General features: G+C 54.9%; 4 protein-coding genes across 4 annotated transcripts; 1 reads left to right on the forward strand and 3 right to left on the reverse strand.

Annotated features, from left to right (window-relative positions):
• Positions 1 to 296: 296 nt before the first annotated feature.
• Positions 297 to 2,162, reverse strand: IE81DRAFT_41177 (hypothetical protein). The gene is made up of 2 exons (XM_025517319.1): positions 2,034 to 2,162; positions 297 to 1,938 (listed from the first exon to the last, which is right to left on the reverse strand). The coding sequence occupies exon 2, from the start codon at positions 1,913 to 1,915 to the stop codon at positions 341 to 343; it is 1,575 nt and encodes a 524-aa protein (XP_025366400.1). The 5' UTR covers positions 1,916 to 1,938; positions 2,034 to 2,162; the 3' UTR covers positions 297 to 340.
• Positions 2,163 to 2,750: 588 nt separating this feature from the next.
• Positions 2,751 to 4,483, reverse strand: IE81DRAFT_41150 (hypothetical protein). The gene is made up of 2 exons (XM_025517318.1): positions 3,807 to 4,483; positions 2,751 to 3,732 (listed from the first exon to the last, which is right to left on the reverse strand). The coding sequence occupies exons 1-2, from the start codon at positions 4,389 to 4,391 to the stop codon at positions 2,857 to 2,859; spliced, it is 1,461 nt and encodes a 486-aa protein (XP_025366401.1). The 5' UTR covers positions 4,392 to 4,483; the 3' UTR covers positions 2,751 to 2,856.
• Positions 4,484 to 5,478: 995 nt separating this feature from the next.
• IE81DRAFT_41147 (hypothetical protein) lies at positions 5,479 to 7,538 on the reverse strand. The gene is made up of 2 exons (XM_025517317.1): positions 7,404 to 7,538; positions 5,479 to 7,314 (listed from the first exon to the last, which is right to left on the reverse strand). The coding sequence occupies exon 2, from the start codon at positions 7,132 to 7,134 to the stop codon at positions 5,551 to 5,553; it is 1,584 nt and encodes a 527-aa protein (XP_025366402.1). The 5' UTR covers positions 7,135 to 7,314; positions 7,404 to 7,538; the 3' UTR covers positions 5,479 to 5,550.
• Positions 7,539 to 9,375: 1,837 nt separating this feature from the next.
• Positions 9,376 to 14,559, forward strand: IE81DRAFT_350354 (multidrug resistance-associated ABC transporter; the record flags this gene model as incomplete). Its single annotated transcript, XM_025516521.1, has 10 exons — positions 9,376 to 9,631; positions 9,721 to 9,906; positions 9,962 to 10,268; positions 10,343 to 11,629; positions 11,696 to 12,436; positions 12,517 to 12,702; positions 12,775 to 12,936; positions 13,003 to 13,300; positions 13,374 to 13,442; positions 13,510 to 14,559. 10 exons carry the CDS (start codon positions 9,376 to 9,378, stop codon positions 14,557 to 14,559), a joined length of 4,542 nt encoding a protein of 1,513 aa, XP_025366403.1.
• Positions 14,560 to 15,574: the final 1,015 nt, after the last annotated feature.

The following is a 15,574-nucleotide window of genomic DNA, read 5'->3' on the forward strand; positions in this document are numbered from 1 at the left end:
CTGAGCCAAGCGACGCATGCATAAATTTGATCACGTGATTTTACATGGTGACCTGCGAAGTCATGAGTCCCACGCTCCCGTGTGTGCATGGATGCTTGCGAACCATCCTATCCGAACGTACTATACATGACATCGACTACTAGTCGTGAGTTGGCTTTCACGACCACATCATCTACAACAAGCATTGCCGATTCGATCGTACGGTCTGCGACAGTCAGAACATTTCAACCTCAGTTCCGCGAGCCAACATGATCGTGATTGCGAAGCGCAAAAGCTCCAGGGGCAATGTTCAGAAAGGTCGGCATCGTGTGCTTCGAGGCGGGACCGCTGCTAGCGGGCATCAAGTACCTTCGGGAGGCGAAGCATTGAGCGCATTGTAGAAGGATGGCGTTGCAGGGTCGGATGTCTGCGCAGAGCGCTCCGATGACTGTTGGCCAGCGTCATGCCGCGCCGCTTCCTCTTTCGCTTGCTTCTCAAGTACGCGTTTTCTCCAGATCATGTAATTGAAGTGGCTCGCTGATCTGGGAAAAGGCACTCCGCGCTCCTTTGCGATTTGACCAATCTGCTCGTCAATCACTCGAGTGTCCTTTCCCTGCTTGACTGCGGCTTCTTTTGCTCGGTAGAGAACAGTCATGCCTGTCCATTGATACTTGTCACGCGGTTCGTCGGGTAGCCTCGTCTTCTTGCGAGTACGATTATAGAAGCCGTTCAAAGTATTCGGCACATCAGAAAGCCCTCTTTCCTTGGACTTGGCGTTGATCACCTCCTGAACGTCAGCGTAGGGCTTGCCCTCGGCTCGCGCACGATCTCGCTGATGGTACAACTGCTTCATGCTAAGGCTGCCGAGTGGAGTCGGCTGCGCTCGCAATTGTGCAGCCGCAGCGCGGCCAGCAGCACGCTTGTCTCGCACCTGTCTCCAACCTCCTCCCTTGATATTGACGTAATAGTCGTGCTGGCTCACTGGCGTCCTCACCTTTTCCTTCTCGGCCAGAGCAATGATCTTTGCGTTCCATTCGGATGCGTCTTTGCCTTTGCTCTCAAGCTTGCGCTTGTATTTGAAAAAAGTGCTCATATTATTTGCTTCTCGCGGCTTGCGAGGGCTTTTGGTCGGTTTTGGTGGTCGTGCACTATCTGTCCTCGTCGGCGGGCCTGCGTCCCTTGTGTGCCAAGATGGCTCCGTAATAGTGCGCGGAGAAGTGAGGGGCGATCCGCCAGGTGTGCGCAAAAGCGAGTCGGCGAACTCGTCGGCGTCCGCGTGACTCGTCTGCGTGGGCGAAGCTACGGGCGCTGGGTGATGGAGCCAAGAGTGGACCAAGTGCGAAGGATAGTGCTGCTCGAGGTTGTCGTCTAGCCACGAGAATCCAGGACTGCTGGAAGAGCTGCCAGAACGTTGTGAGCTCGAGGTTGCCTCGTGCCCCTCTTGCCGCGCATGAGACGGCGAATGCAACCAAGAGTGCACCAGGTGCGGATCAAAGTGCCTTGCCGGATCCACTTGCAACCATGAGCTGGCAACGCTTACGGAACGTCGGGGGCTTAGAGGTGCTCCTTTCTCTCGTCGGGGAGGAGACGGCGAGCGAAGCCATGAGTTAACCAAATGATTTGGAAATTCCTTCTCCAGGTCTGCATGCAGCCAATCGTCATCAGACCTTGCTGGATCTTGAGCTCGCGACGCTGTTGCTGGGCGATAGGGCGCAGACGTATGAAGATGTTGCAGATTGTCAGGTGTGCCTGGCACGTGGCTTCCATCCTCAACGAGGTGCGCAACCGAGGAAGCTGGTACGCCGGCGGTGCGAGCGACGAGCTGGGACGTACGAGCGACAAACACGCCGATCAAGGCGAAGCTTGCTAGAAGTTTGGACGGCGAGCAAAGCATGACGTGATGAACAGCTGTTCGGCGATTGACGGAGCTTGTCATCAGCGGCCTGTCTCACGATTGAGCTGTATTTGGGAGGTAGGGTCGTGCAGCCCATGATGCTCTTTGGGTCAGCGTTGCGAGTGCTAAAGTAGCATTCTCGGGCTACAGGGTCACTTGCTATTCACGATACCCTCAGGCGGAACGGACGTATGCGGCATCCTAGCCACTCCAGTCCCATGCTTGCCACATTTGCTCACTCAGAGCCTTCCAATGATCTTTGCGGCCATCGCGAGGACGGATTTGCCACCACGTCGCAAGCCGCAGCTTCTCGAAGCGGTGATGAGCGATGCTTGGCCGGCCTCGCTCTCTGAAGATCGGGATGAAACGACGCCAAGCCTGTCAGCTGATCATGGGCACCCTCTGGCGGTCAGAGCAGGAGCCCGCCACCGATTTGAACGGCTAGGGCCACCCACAGATACGACGATCCGCAAATTGGGAGAATGACGCATCGGTAAGTGGGGGAAATGACAGCTGACAGAGCTCTGTGCGACGCTGCTTCGTTGCAGAGATTTCGCATGCAGGAGATCTGTCGAGACGCGGGTCGAGGTCATCGATAAGAAAAACCTCGCAGATGTGGCGCAGCAAGGAAGCATCAGATTCCGGTAGCGAGATCGGTACTGGCCAGAATGTTGAGAGCGGAGTGGCTTCTGAGCTTCCGCAAAATTGAGGAGCTAAATGGCCATAGATTGACCACGCGTCATTTGCTCGCGGCGTACCTCGCTTCAACATTTCGCCACTCGCCACTTGCTCGCGGTGGACCTCGCTTCAACATTTCGCCATTCGCCACTTGCTCGCGGCATTTTGTTGCTATCCAAGCTTCGCCTTCTTGCCATTGCCACTACCAGGGCGCTCAAAACTTCGAATCTAACATTGCACTGTGCTACTTTGTCGCCACACGCGGCGCTGTCCAAGCACGTCCCAGAACAGCAGGTTGGATGCAATTAAGCCGTGCCGTCCCTCACTCGCTTCTTGTACGTTGAATTGTAGAAGCTTTGCGCCGATGTGGGCATCGGCACGCCAGCGTGGTCGGCAATAGCTTTGATTTTCGTATCAACCTCAGTCGTATCTTGCTCCGACGCTATCAAATTGTCTCGGTGCTGGAACAATCCGTGCATACCAGTCATGGAGCGTTCGGCCTTTGGCAGCTTCCCCGTGCTCGTGTACCATCGTCGAAGCGTAGCAGGAGCATCAGGTAGCCCCAGAGCTTGGGCTTGTCGTCGCATCTCTGCTTTGATCTTTGTTCTCTCCTTTGCATCCTGCTCGTTGCCCAACAGCTGGTAGAGCTTGTGCATCGTATGAAACTCGAGCTCAGAGGATTCGGGGACCGCATGAGCGGCAGTGGTGTGAGCGTCATCGTTCAGATCTCTATGCTCGGCATGTGCGCTCGCGCCCGGAGCATTTCGAGATGCCGTCGGCAATGCAGAATGGGCTGGCAGCTTAACGACAGCGTGGCCCAAAGGCAGTCGTTCTAGGCTCGCACTCCTCCTTCCCGATGGCTCTTCCGGACCCTCTGCCCAAGAGGGTGGGTCGGGCGGGGCGCGAGCTTTTCTGATTCGAGCCGCGAGAGCGTCGATCTCAGCGCGCCGCGTGGATTGAGTCTGAGACTTTCGCATCTGCCTCAGGTGCGTCTCGCTCCGGGGCACCGCTGGCAAATTTGCTGAACGAGCCTTCTTGGCAATGATGGCCTCGAGCAGCGAGGGGTGCTTCTTTCCTGCGTCAGTCCCTCTTTGTCGGACTAAAGTCCGGAGCCTTTGCGCGTTGAACATAGACCGGTGGTATTCCCTCTCTTTCCGGTCGGCGTCGCTCACTAGAGCGACCTGTATGGTGGTAGGCAGGTCAACGTCTGATGCTACTCGAGATTGACGCAAGTGAAGCATTCGTGCTTACTCACTTGAGATGTTGCGCCATCGGACACACGCGGCTCTGCAGCATTGTGAAAATAACTGGGCGAGTGGAAGTGCTCGCGTTGCGCAGTCTGAGGTTGTGGTGTATGAGGTATTTGATCAAGCGGACGCGGCGTCTGGAGTACAGGCATTGGTGTTGACGAGCTAAGCAGAGCATCATGACCGTCGTGTATGGGCCGGTTGGGAATATGTAGATGCTGAGCCCGTGGCGATGAATCAGCCAGCCAGGACGCGAGCAGCTCGGGAGAGAAATGCTGCTCGAGATCTTCGTCCAGCCAAGAGTGGTCGACTTGCCCACTTCGAATGGTTGAATCGTGAGAATGAAACGGTTGCAAAGCCCTTGCAGACGAAGTCGTGGAGTCGAGTTGAGTTGCGGAGCTGCCAATTTGATCAGAAGTCAAGTGATCCAAAGCTCGGCTTGGTAAAGACCCGTAGACGTGATTCGGGAACCGAGGTTTCAGAGGGGGGCCTCGGCGAGCAAGTTGGGTAGGGGCCACTGCCAGCGCGAATGGCAGCATCGCAAGGACAAGCGCTGGTAAGACGATTCTTGGCATCCTGTAATGTGCTAGCATGCTGAGCGGTCCAAGATCTCGAGGGTTCTGAGAAGCGTGATCGATGTGTCTGATGATGCCAATTGCTTCCTTTGCCACTATACATCTAAATTGCTGCCACTCTAAGGAGATAGCGAAGGTTCAACGTTGATCTCACCGTGGTGGTAATGCTCTTTTCGAGGGGTGCAGCAGAATGAGAAGTCCCGTCAGTACATCAAGAGGGCCTTCGAGACGTCGAGTGTCTGGCGATCAGCAGCATCGCGAAAGAAGTAGTAGAGGATTGACCAGATGATATCAATGATGTGACATGCTGAGGTGCGCGAGGACCCATGACCGTGAGTGGCAAGTCCATGGCGGCCTGTCTGATCGAGTTCCGCGGACGACCACGGACATGTTCCGGTCAGGCGCCACATCTGTGTATGACGCCGCAGATGTGGCGAAAGGCCAAGTACAGCAGGCATGCAGGCGTCTGCACTCCGTCCCGGATGAGCGCCAATCCGCGGATAGAAGTCTCCGGAAGTGGGGCCACATGCGCACAGCGCCTGGTGTGTAAGGTCCGGCAAGTACCAAGCGAAGCATTCAAAGGAGTTTCTTAGTGGGAACGCCACTCGAATACCTGGTGATCAAGATCCAGTAAGATTCCTGTCAATAACAAGGAGGTGATGGACGCATTCATTGATGATGATGGTCGTCAAGGACGCGTGTTTGCATGTGCGAAGACGACCTTTATGCGCGCGCGCGCGTTGAACAGGAAGGCGTGCTGCGGGCGGTACTCGGGCGGAAGAGGCGCAGAGCGCCTCGCAGCCTGTCATTCACGATTGTCCAGCAGCCGACATTATTCGTGTTGGCATTCTGATTCCACCTGTGGGTGGCATGTGATCGTCGGATACGGCAAAGCAGCTTCCACAGCAGCCAATAGGCGCCACCTGCTGCGGTCTCCACCTGTCGCCCGTCGTTCGAGCTGTAGAAAGAAAGCATTGGAGTGGCAGAGTGCCTATTGCGCAGCGCCGGAGGGTCTCCTGCTGCTACATGCGTAGTCCGGACTACGGTCGGCCTGAGCGACTAGAGCATACGGAGCAGGCCGAGGCACTTGGCGGCTAGCGCCGCCAAACGAAAGTGTGCTGTTCACATAGAGCCTTCCTGGCGCCATCTTATCTCTGCCTTTGGTGATAGCTAGGGCTCATGTCCTCGGGACGTATTGCTTTGTTCCCGTCGTCTTTCCCTCAGCCTTCTCCGACCTGAGTTTTCTGCGCCGCGAATAGAATTGCGCGACATTCTCCGGGTTCGCCACACCTTCTTCTCGCGCCCTTCGGTCGATCTCAGCTTGAATCTCGCTGATATCTTTCTTGCCCGCTAGTCCTTGACTTTTCATTCTAAAGAGAGCAAGGATACTGGCCTCGGACAAGTCCTTGCCTGTTAGCGGAGGGAAGTCCAACGAATTGGTGGTGAATTCCCATCTACTCTTCGGGATGGGTATGCCGAGCTGCTTTGCTAATGCCGCGATCTGTGTATCAATCTGACTTGCGTCCTTGCCTTCATTCTCCAGCTTGCCCTTCTTCCGTAGCAAGCTGCTCATAGTGGTGCCTGTTCTTTTGGCTGCGGACCATTTCGTTGACGAAAAGGCGGAAGATCCAGCTTTCTGGGGATCTGATGTTGCTGCTGCAGGTTCTGGCCGCTGCATATGCGTCCCGTGGGCATCTTGTGCCTGTGCGGCTTGCACTTTCTGAGCCCTCACCCAGGATCTCATCTGTCGCAGGTGCCAGCCATTTTGAGGCACTTCCGGCAAGCCTTCCGCCTTGGCTTTGGCAAAAATGGCGGAGTGAAGCGCTGCCGAATGCTCTCCATGAGCGGAAAGCTTTTTCTGATCGAGCAGCGTCGGAAGCTTTTGCTTGCCGTATGTACTAGGGTCGACGTGAGTAAGTTTCCGTTTCTGCCTTTTCTTTGTCGCGGGATTGAGAGATTCATCTCCCTCTTCCCCTAAGCTTTCTGTATGTCCAGAGAGATGGGGCGAAGTGGCAGCTGATTGTTCCGCTCGCGTTTGCTCAGGAGTCGACGGGCGGCGCTCAGCGGAACGAGTCTCGGACACTGCTAAAAGGTGCTTCTCCTGTGCTTGCTTCGAAGCCAGGCTAGTGGACGAGGTTGCAGGACTTGGAGTTCCGCGCGTTGGTGAAGGCGTCCTCAGCCAAGAATGCACGAGATCTTCTGGAAAGTGGCTGTGAAGATCTTCGTCCAGCCAGGCGAGAGAATCGTGTTCTTCCCCAGAAGCTTTCGGATGTTGGACATGGTCGTGATTGCTGGTGCGAGCATCAGACAGATGCGAACTCGAGAGATTTCCCGCTGAATGACGTCGCCGCGAAGCCGCTGGAGAAGGAAGCTTCCATGCGTCAAGCTCATGAGGAGCAAAGTCATGATCGAGATCGATCCGAGAATAACCTGAATGACCGGACGAGACGGGACTGTGAGGGCTGCCCGCAGCCACTCCCAGGCGTTGCGCTGATGAGCCCAAGCGCTCGCTGGTGGTCGCCGCTGGTTGCAACTCGCGCAAGCCAGCCCGCAAGCCTCGTCCAGCAGACAGTGCGGCACATGTAGCGGACGTGGAAAGCAGGAGCAGCAGTGCAGGGCAAAGTGACGCGCCGCTGGGTCCTAGTAGCATATCGAACGAAACTTGTGTTTGAAGAGTAAAGAAAAAGAAAGAAAAAGTGAGTCGAAGTGACGGCGTGTCTTGGCACGAAAGTCTTCTTGCGTTTTTTGTGGAAGCATCCATGGGTTCCAGACAGAAGTCGTGATTTTAGTCACTTAAGTACCTTCAAGATACTCCGATTCAGAGCGTGCCGCATTGAGGAACGAGTTAAAAAAGTCGAGTGGAGTCCAAGACGGATACACACGCTGCCGCATGAGTCATCCGATTCACCGGCTGTCATTGGAACGGAGTATCCTATGGTGCCTAGCCATCCAATCGGACCAATGATAGTGTATAGCGGCCGTCAGTGAATGGGCTGATGCCCGATGGGCCTCTCTTTTGATCGGACGCACTGCTGGAAGGTGGCGTTGTGAAGATAATATCGGAAGGCGCATCAGCGCCAACGTCCGTCAGCCCGATCGCCGGCTTTGAAGCTCCAGCCAGCATCGACAATGTTGAGACAAGATGCTCGTCATGCCACACGTTCGCGCACCCTTCATCTCTCTTCGGCATCGCGAGTCTTATCGGAGCGCAAGCGGGGCGTGAAGCAGAGGCGGAATTGGAGAAATTATCTCGCCGCTGTCTTGTGCCTTCGAATCGAGATCCAAGTTGAATGGCATATGCGCTACGTCAACCGGTGGCCGAGAGATTCCCAAACGGGTCCGCTGGCCGCCGCGTCATGCTCGGCCGTCAGCCGTTAGATCTTAAATCCCCGCATTCCTGATCATTGCCACGAGGCTGTGCATGCTGCGGGCCGTACCTGAAAGATGGACGCCAAATCGTCCACTTTGACGACATGACCGAATGGCGGAACCTTTTGACTTGCGTAGTCGGACGCCTCCAACGTTGTTCGGAGCAGAGACCGATTTCCGAAGCTCTTCTGCATCGCCGGATACGGTGGATGCTATCTCAATAATGCGTGCTCGAGTGGGAATCTGTTCAAACGGAGCTGTGCCTACCCTTTCAACGATGAATGTTCGACCAGCTTCTGCATGGCAGCTTGATTGCGCCATCGTCCGCAAGGCGACATCGGCGACATCCGCCGCTTTTACTGTGGCGTCATCCGGACCGCGTGACGAATGGAGGCGGCCTGCCCGCTCTTCGATCCACAGCACAGCTTCTCTTCTGCTGCTAGCGTTCGGATGCGAGAGGTCCGCCGAAGCATCAAGATTCACATTGGCCCGCTGTGCTGTTGACTCGTGCAAGGCAAGTCAAAGTCTGCTCTTCCCTCATCACGGCTTTTGCTGGTCTGCGGTGTGTGAGCGGGTCCGTGGAGACACGAGGAGAATTTGGTGGGTTGTGAGGCACCACAGCAGGAGGATTACATTTGATTCACATTTTTGATTTTGATTCAAGTCCGGCCCACCGCCGCGTGTGTGCGGCGGTGCAGCGCCCAGCTGCGCATGACACGAGAAGAACACGTGATGACAGTCAGCAGGGCGGTGTGCGGGTGTGGGGAGCGCCGGCGAATCAAGAATTTGAATGTCAAGTCAGGAGTATTGAAATTCTTGATTCTTGATTGAACCACACACAATTTGAGTCACGAGTGAAGAGTGACTTTTGAAGCGCACATATGTGATCGTGACGGATCAAGTCAAAAAAAGAGACTTGCAGCTAGTCAAGTCAAGTCAAGAGTGTGAGTCACGATCGAGTCATGAGTTATACGAGTAATTTCGCTCAGCACCGCGACGAGTCATTCGCTTGCTGCGCACCAGCAGCAGCGAACGCCTTGCGCATGCAAGGTCAGCTGGATCAGTCGAAGTGATCCCGCCTTTACTGTACCAGTCGACCTGCAGCGGCAATCGTGAATGTGAATAATATGGAGAGAGACTCACGACTACTCTTGACTGCTGTACCGTACCAGCACCATTCAGTCACGAGTCAAGAGTATCCAACACGCGTCGCATTTTAGATGCGCGTCACAGACGCTACTAGCTGGCCGCGCTATGCCGAGCCAAGTCGAGGCTCGAGCTGCCCGTCAAGGTTGCTCTTTCCTTTACCACCCAAAAGGGGCCGCGGCCATCCCCTCTCAGAGCCCATTGTGATTTGACTTGCATAGATGGGGGTCGCCGAGCCATCACGCCTCGTGACTCACGTCTTAGCTTCGAATGTCTGCGCTGCGCACGTCTTGGCACGCTCAGCGCTACCACTGTGCACGCTTCTGGATCTTTTAGAGTTTTGAGTACATATGCGGAGGAGAACGAAGCGCGACTCGTGATTGTCAGCATCCAATCAACGTGCGAGACCCACATTCCCTTCTCCCTCGATCTGCTCACTGTCTCAAGCGCCTTTGCAGAGCATTCGCTTTGTCTGCATTCTGGAACCATGGCAGGTTCGCAAGTCGGTGAAGAGGCCATCGAGGTGCGCTGCAGTCCCAATAGTGATCTGGAAAGCGCAGCGTCACGTCCATCGTCGCAGCGCAGCAATGGCTTCGACCGAAAAGACGCCGGAAAGACGGTACGACCCATTGACGAGCGCCCCTTGGTGCCGGATCAAAAGGCGTCTTGGCTTAGCATGCTGCTTTTCATGTGGGTTTCTCCCATCATGCGCCTCGGCTTCAAGCGAACGCTGCAAAAGGAAGGTGAGCCAGCTACAAGCCCTACTCAGCTACTAGCCCAGTATGCACAAGTCGACACCTTCTCACCATGTATCTGCGGTGCTGCTCTGCAGACATGTGGCGCTTGGATTCCAGCCGACAAGCAGAGGCGCTTGGGGATGATCTTGAGTCCTTCTTTTACGATCGGTGCGCTCCACGCAGGAAACCCCTGGCCGTCAAGCAACGAGAAGCCGCAGCTGCGCGCTTGTCGGACTTCAAAGTGGGGGCTAAGCAAAAAGTACCCTTGCGATCGCGAAAAGGTACGTGAATGCGTTGGACGAGTCCTGTTGTTTTTGGGCACCAGCTCAAGCGTAGATTTCACCACACCCTTCTTTGAGCCAAAAGCCAAGTACGACGAGTCACTGACGTGGGCGCTTCACAAGCTCATTTGGAAGAGGCTCTGGCTTGCAGGCTTCCTGAAATTGCTTGCGGATGGTCTGACAGTCACGTCGCCGCTCGTCACGAAGGCCCTGCTTGACTACATCGGGCAGGCCTACGTGTATGCGAATACTCCGGACGCAGCCGCAGTGCTCCCAAAGCCCCCAAGCCAAGGGACAGGATGGGGTCTCGCCATCGGTCTCTGGGGTATGATGCAAGCCTCCTCCCTGCTTACCAATCAGTTGTAGGTCGCTGTTTGCGACCAGATGCAACACCGCCTTCTCTTTGTCTTACTTTTCCGCCCTTTCTGTGCTTCAGTTTCTACTCGGCTATGTATTGTGGACTGCAGAGCCGGGCCTCCCTAACCTCCATCCTGTTCCGCAAAGGGCTACGCCTGTCATCCAAGAGCAGGCTGAAGCATACCACTGGCAGATTAGTGACTGCAGTGTCGACGGACGTCACACGGCTTGAGACCTTGTACATGTACGCCCACGATGCTTGGCTGGGTCCGATACAGATCGTTGTGACCCTCGCGCTCCTAATCAACAATTTGGGGCCATCGGCTCTGGTAGCGCTTGGAGTCATCATCTTCTTCACACCCTTTCAAGCTGTCATTGTCAGCCGGATGGTCAAAGCAAGGGCAGATGCGGTCAAAGTGACAGATAAACGTGTCAGCCTGATGCAGGAAATCCTTCAAGGTATCAAGCTAATCATCCTCTTTGAGCATCGACAAGCATATGCGGAGAAGGTCAGCAGCCTGCGAAGCAGAGAAATTCACTTCATACGGTCACACGCCATCTGGTCTTCCTTGACCTTTATGCTCTTCTACGCCATGCCTATCATCAGTGCGACCCTCACTTTCATGACCTACAAGCTCTCTGGTCACGACTTGGATCCTGCAATTGTGTTCAGCAGTCTGCAGCTCCTCAACATCATCAAAACGGCCCTGGTCACGGGACCGCTTGCCATATCTTCGCTTGCAGACGCTCATGTCGCTCTTGGCCGCATCTCCAAAATCCTTCTCAGCGAAGAGAATGCGGAGGAGAACATACTCAAAGGTGATCCATCCGGAGAGCCGAAGCATCAGTCAGATCACGACCTTGATGAAGAGATAGGTCTTTCAATCAAAGGCACGTATGCTTTCGAAAGTGTGGGCCCGCCCAAGGCAAAGCTCGACGAGAATGGTAAAGCCTTTGGTGCTACAAGCAGCGCGGCTGATAAGCCTACGAAAGAACAGATGGCGGAGCAGAAGGCGGCTGCAAAGGCAGAGAAGGAGTGTCAACAACGCGTCAATGCGCGACGCAAAGCGCGCCGAGCTCGCGAAGAGGCTGGTGAAGACGTGTTCACTGAGGATGAAGAGGAAGAAAGTGAGGAGGCTACGGACAGCCCAGAAGGAGCTTCCACAGATCTTTCAAAGCCCTTTGAACTCAAAGACCTACAGCTTGAGGTGGGCCTAGGCAAATTGACGGTGGTCTGTGGACAGATCGGCTCCGGCAAAAGCGCTCTGTTGCAGGCTCTTGTTGGGGATATGCGAAAGGTCGAAGGCGAGACGCATTTTGCAGGTCGGGTTGGCTATCATCCCCAGCATGCCTGGATCCAAAACATGTGAGTATGCTGCAAAGCAGTGAGGCCGTGGGACGGTCTTTTGGCTAACCGGCAAGATTGTGTCAGGTCTTTGCGCGACAATGTCATCTTCGGAGCGCCGGTTGACCAGGCACGTTTTCAAGACGTGGTCGAGGCGTGCGCTTTGCGCCAAGACATCGACATGCTTCCGGATGGGGAGCTTACCGAGCTGGGAGAACGCGGAGTGACCGTCTCGGGTGGACAAAAAGCTCGCATCTCGCTAGCACGCGTTGCGTACTCTGATTCCGACGTGATTTTAATGGACGACCCCATCTCGGCTGTAGATGCTCACGTTGGTAAGCACATCCTTCAAAAGTGCATTCTCTCGGGACCAATGAAGCACAAGACACGTCTGCTGGTCACGCATGCTTTGCACGTCTTTCCCTTTGCCGATGAGATCGTCTATATGGAAGAAGGACGAATCATCGAGAGAGGCTCATATGCGGATCTAGTGGAACACGGCCAGCGCTTCTCGCAACTCGTGCACAAGTACGGCGGGCAGAAGGAGAAAGTCGAGGCGGCTGATACGGGTGAGAAGAAGAAGGTGACAGTAGACATGCAAGGCCAGGAAAAAGCTGCGGCCCAGCAGCTGACGTCAGACGAAGAGAGAGCTCAGGGAGCAGTAGGCCTGAACGTGTACGTCAAGTATATCCGCGCAACCGGATCTTTGTGGCGCGTGCCATTCTTCTTGGTGCTCTTGACCCTCACCGAGTGCAGCCAGGTCGGCAACTCCGTTCTACTCGGCTTGTGGTCGCGAGAGGGCATCGATGGCTGGTCTGAGGGACAGTAGTGAGTCAAATGGACGCGAGGGGCTGGGGAAATGCGCATCTGATACTAAAATAGTGCTCTGCTCGTTGATCCGCGTTCAGCCTGGGTCTGTACGCTGGATTTGGAGCAGCGCAGGCAGTCTTCAACTTTCTAGCAACATTGACGTTCTATTACGCTGGCTTGTACGCCTCTCTTCACCTGTTTCGCGGTGCTTTCCGCGGAGTCCTCTGGAGTCCTTTAGGTTTCCACGACGTAACGCCTGTGGGCAGAATCATCAGTCGTCTTTCGTGAGTTCTAGATAGGTTTCACAACACGTTCTGAGCTAAAGGTCGGTTGCCGCGCTGCTTGTCCCCTTGCAGAAAAGACGTGGATCAGTTGGACTACGAATTACCGATGCACGGTTTCTCGTTCCTCATTCTACTGGCTTCTGTTTTTGGCACCGTCGGATTGACCATTTATGCTTACAACTGGCTTGGGCTCATGTTCCCGCCTCTATTTGCTCTGTATCTAATCGTGCAAACGTACGTGGCCAGATTGCACACGTTTTTGTGCCCGTCCTTCGTGCTAAGCCTGCTCACTCCTCGCAGCTATTATCGCCGGACTAGTCGGGAGGCGAAACGCCTCGAGTCCATCCTGCGCTCCTTCCTCTACGCCAGCTTCATGGAGGCGCTAGATGGCATCGCTACTGTTCGCGCTTTCAAGGCACAAGAGCGCTTTGTAAACACTATCCAGACACTCGTAGACACTACCAATTCCGCATACATGGTGACGATTGCGGCGCAAAGATGGCTCTCCGTTCGGGTCGATGCGATCGGCAACGTCATCATCCTCGGCATCGGTCTTGCGTCTGTAGGTTTTCGCGAATCGCAGAATCCAGCCACACTCGTGAGTACAGCCGTGTTTTTCTGTATTCATGAATACTTCGCATAGCTGAGCGAGAAGCGTCATTCACTCGTAGGGTGTGGTTCTCTCGTACGCAACAAACATCACCACATTACTTTCCTCAATCGTCGCGATCTTTGCAGAGGTGAGGGCTGAGAGCAGAAATTGACCATTATAGTACTTTGCTAATACGTTTTCGGTGCGCGCTTCAGGTCGAGACGCAAATGAACTCTGTCGAGCGGCTGCTCCACTACACGACGCTCTCGCCAGAGGGTCAGGACCACTTGCCGCAAGATCCCTCCGGGCAGGAATGGCCTCTGCGTGGCGCGATCGATTTCGAAAGCGTCCAATTACGATATCGCGAAGGCTTGCCTCTCGTTCTCAACGGCTTCAATGCTTCCATTCGCCCCGGCGAGCGCATCGGGATTGTTGGACGGACAGGTAGTGGCAAATCAACCTTGCTGGCTGCTTTGTTCCGCACGGTAGACTTGGCAGGAGGAAGCATTCGGATCGACGGCATCGACGTCAACAAGATCGGTCTCGCCACGCTCAGACACAGACTTGCCATCGTTCCTCAAGACACGTACATTTTCGAGTCCACTCTTCGAGACAATCTTGATCCGACGGGCAACGCGACGGATCAAGCGCTCAACGCCGCGCTTCGAGCCGTCGGACTGCTACAACCTTTACAAAGCCAGTCCGATGTCGATGAGCACATTGAAGGGGAGGTCATCGAGGAACCCGAGTCCAGCGCTGCCCTCCAGCCATCTTCGCCGTCACAGGCTGACAAGACGCCGAGCGCTGCAGCGGTCCGCTTTCAGCTGGATCTGCACTGCCGACAGGATTCTTTCTCGGCGGGACAAAAGCAGCTGGTAGGTCTTGCGCGCGCGCTGGTCAAAAATTCTCGCATCATCGTCCTGGACGAAGCGACGGCCTCAGTAGATGCGGAAGCGGACGCCAACGTTCAGCACATGATCCACACGCTGCGAAAGCGCACGCTTCTGATCATCGCGCACCGTTTGCACACGGTTGCAGCGGTGGATCGCATCCTCGTCATGAACGATGGGCAAGCGGTGGAGTTCGACGCTCCCCTGACCCTTTTTGATCGGCAAGAATCCACTTTCAGAGATATGTGCGATCAGGCAAACCTCACTAGGGGGATGATCATGGAGGTTCAAGCAGCTGCGGCGAGTGCGGCTAGTCGATTCGATGGGTTGCATCAAAGTCGTGAGCGCGCCAATCAGCAAGATAGCTCCCCGTAGCGCTCATCATTCACGGAAAATCCAACACAACGCGTTTTTCGAGGTTGTCTCAATCCTGCGGACGCTACATTGCAGTCACACGTACCCCAGATCTGCGGGCACAAATGCGGCACCACAGCATTCGTAATCACATTGTACCATAGCTGCGGACAATCACCACTCCACATCGCTAGAGTCTCTGCTTCTTTTTTCGTATTCAAACTCACTACATCACCGCTCACAAAGCTCGCATCCACTATCATGATTCTTGCATTGCAGGCTGGCAGCCTCATGCTACTCATAGTACCGGTGTATCATTTGTGCATCCCCCTCACGAGCCAACATCAACAATTGCACAAGCGAGTATTCAACACTTGCGCGCGGTATGTGCGAAATCACAATGCAGCGAGCGATGAGCGGCCAATGGCTTGAAGCGTCGATTGTGGGCATCATTTGATGCGAAGGCGGTTTGATGCGTCTATCGCGAATCAGATAAAGGCATCGAAAGTTAGACTGGTGATTGCCATTTAGCATCACCAACAAGTAGCGCCATTGCATATCACGTGCGCGCTCAAGTTGGCGAGTCTGAGTGTTCGCACGCACGCTTGCACGCTTCACGATTTGCATTCATTCACGAGTCATGGATTCAAGATTCGCCATTCAAGATTCTCTCAAGATTTCGATTCGGATTCTGATGCAGGTTTCGAAATCTTCGTCATCCGATTTCAACCTCGCAAGCTCATGACTTTCACCTTTTCAACTCACGGCCCCCCATCGTAAACGTGGATTCGAATTTCATATCTGGGTCGATGGATGGCAAGAACGATCGATCCACTTTCTATCCGAGCGCCCGCTACCATCATCCCGCCCGATGCCTGCCTGCGCTTTGTAGCAGCTCAAGCGAACTTCACTACTCTGATTTGAAAGTACTCGCTAGGCAAACCCACGACCAAAACCCGCACGGCGCCCAAACATCAAAACCAAATAGGCCCGCGCAGTGAGAGGTGTGGAGCAGAAGCACGCGCCTTTTCTTGCC

The sequence above is a fragment of the Ceraceosorus guamensis genome (assembly GCF_003144195.1).
Source record: "Ceraceosorus guamensis strain MCA 4658 unplaced genomic scaffold IE81scaffold_133, whole genome shotgun sequence".
NCBI classification, from domain to species: Eukaryota; Fungi; Basidiomycota; class Exobasidiomycetes; order Ceraceosorales; family Ceraceosoraceae; genus Ceraceosorus; species Ceraceosorus guamensis.

Excerpts from the sequence above, each read along its gene's own strand:
- IE81DRAFT_41147 (XM_025517317.1), bottom strand. The coding sequence starts at position 7,134 with ATGGATGCTTCCACAAAAAACGCAAGAAGACTTTCGTGCCAAGACACG.
- IE81DRAFT_41150 (XM_025517318.1), bottom strand. The coding sequence starts at position 4,391 with ATGCTAGCACATTACAGGATGCCAAGAATCGTCTTACCAGCGCTTGTC. Across the intron at positions 3,733-3,806 it reads CCGATGGCGCAACATCTCAA|GTCGCTCTAGTGAGCGACGC; the intron begins GTGAGTAAGCAC and ends ACCACCATACAG.
- IE81DRAFT_41177 (XM_025517319.1), bottom strand. The coding sequence starts at position 1,915 with ATGACAAGCTCCGTCAATCGCCGAACAGCTGTTCATCACGTCATGCTT.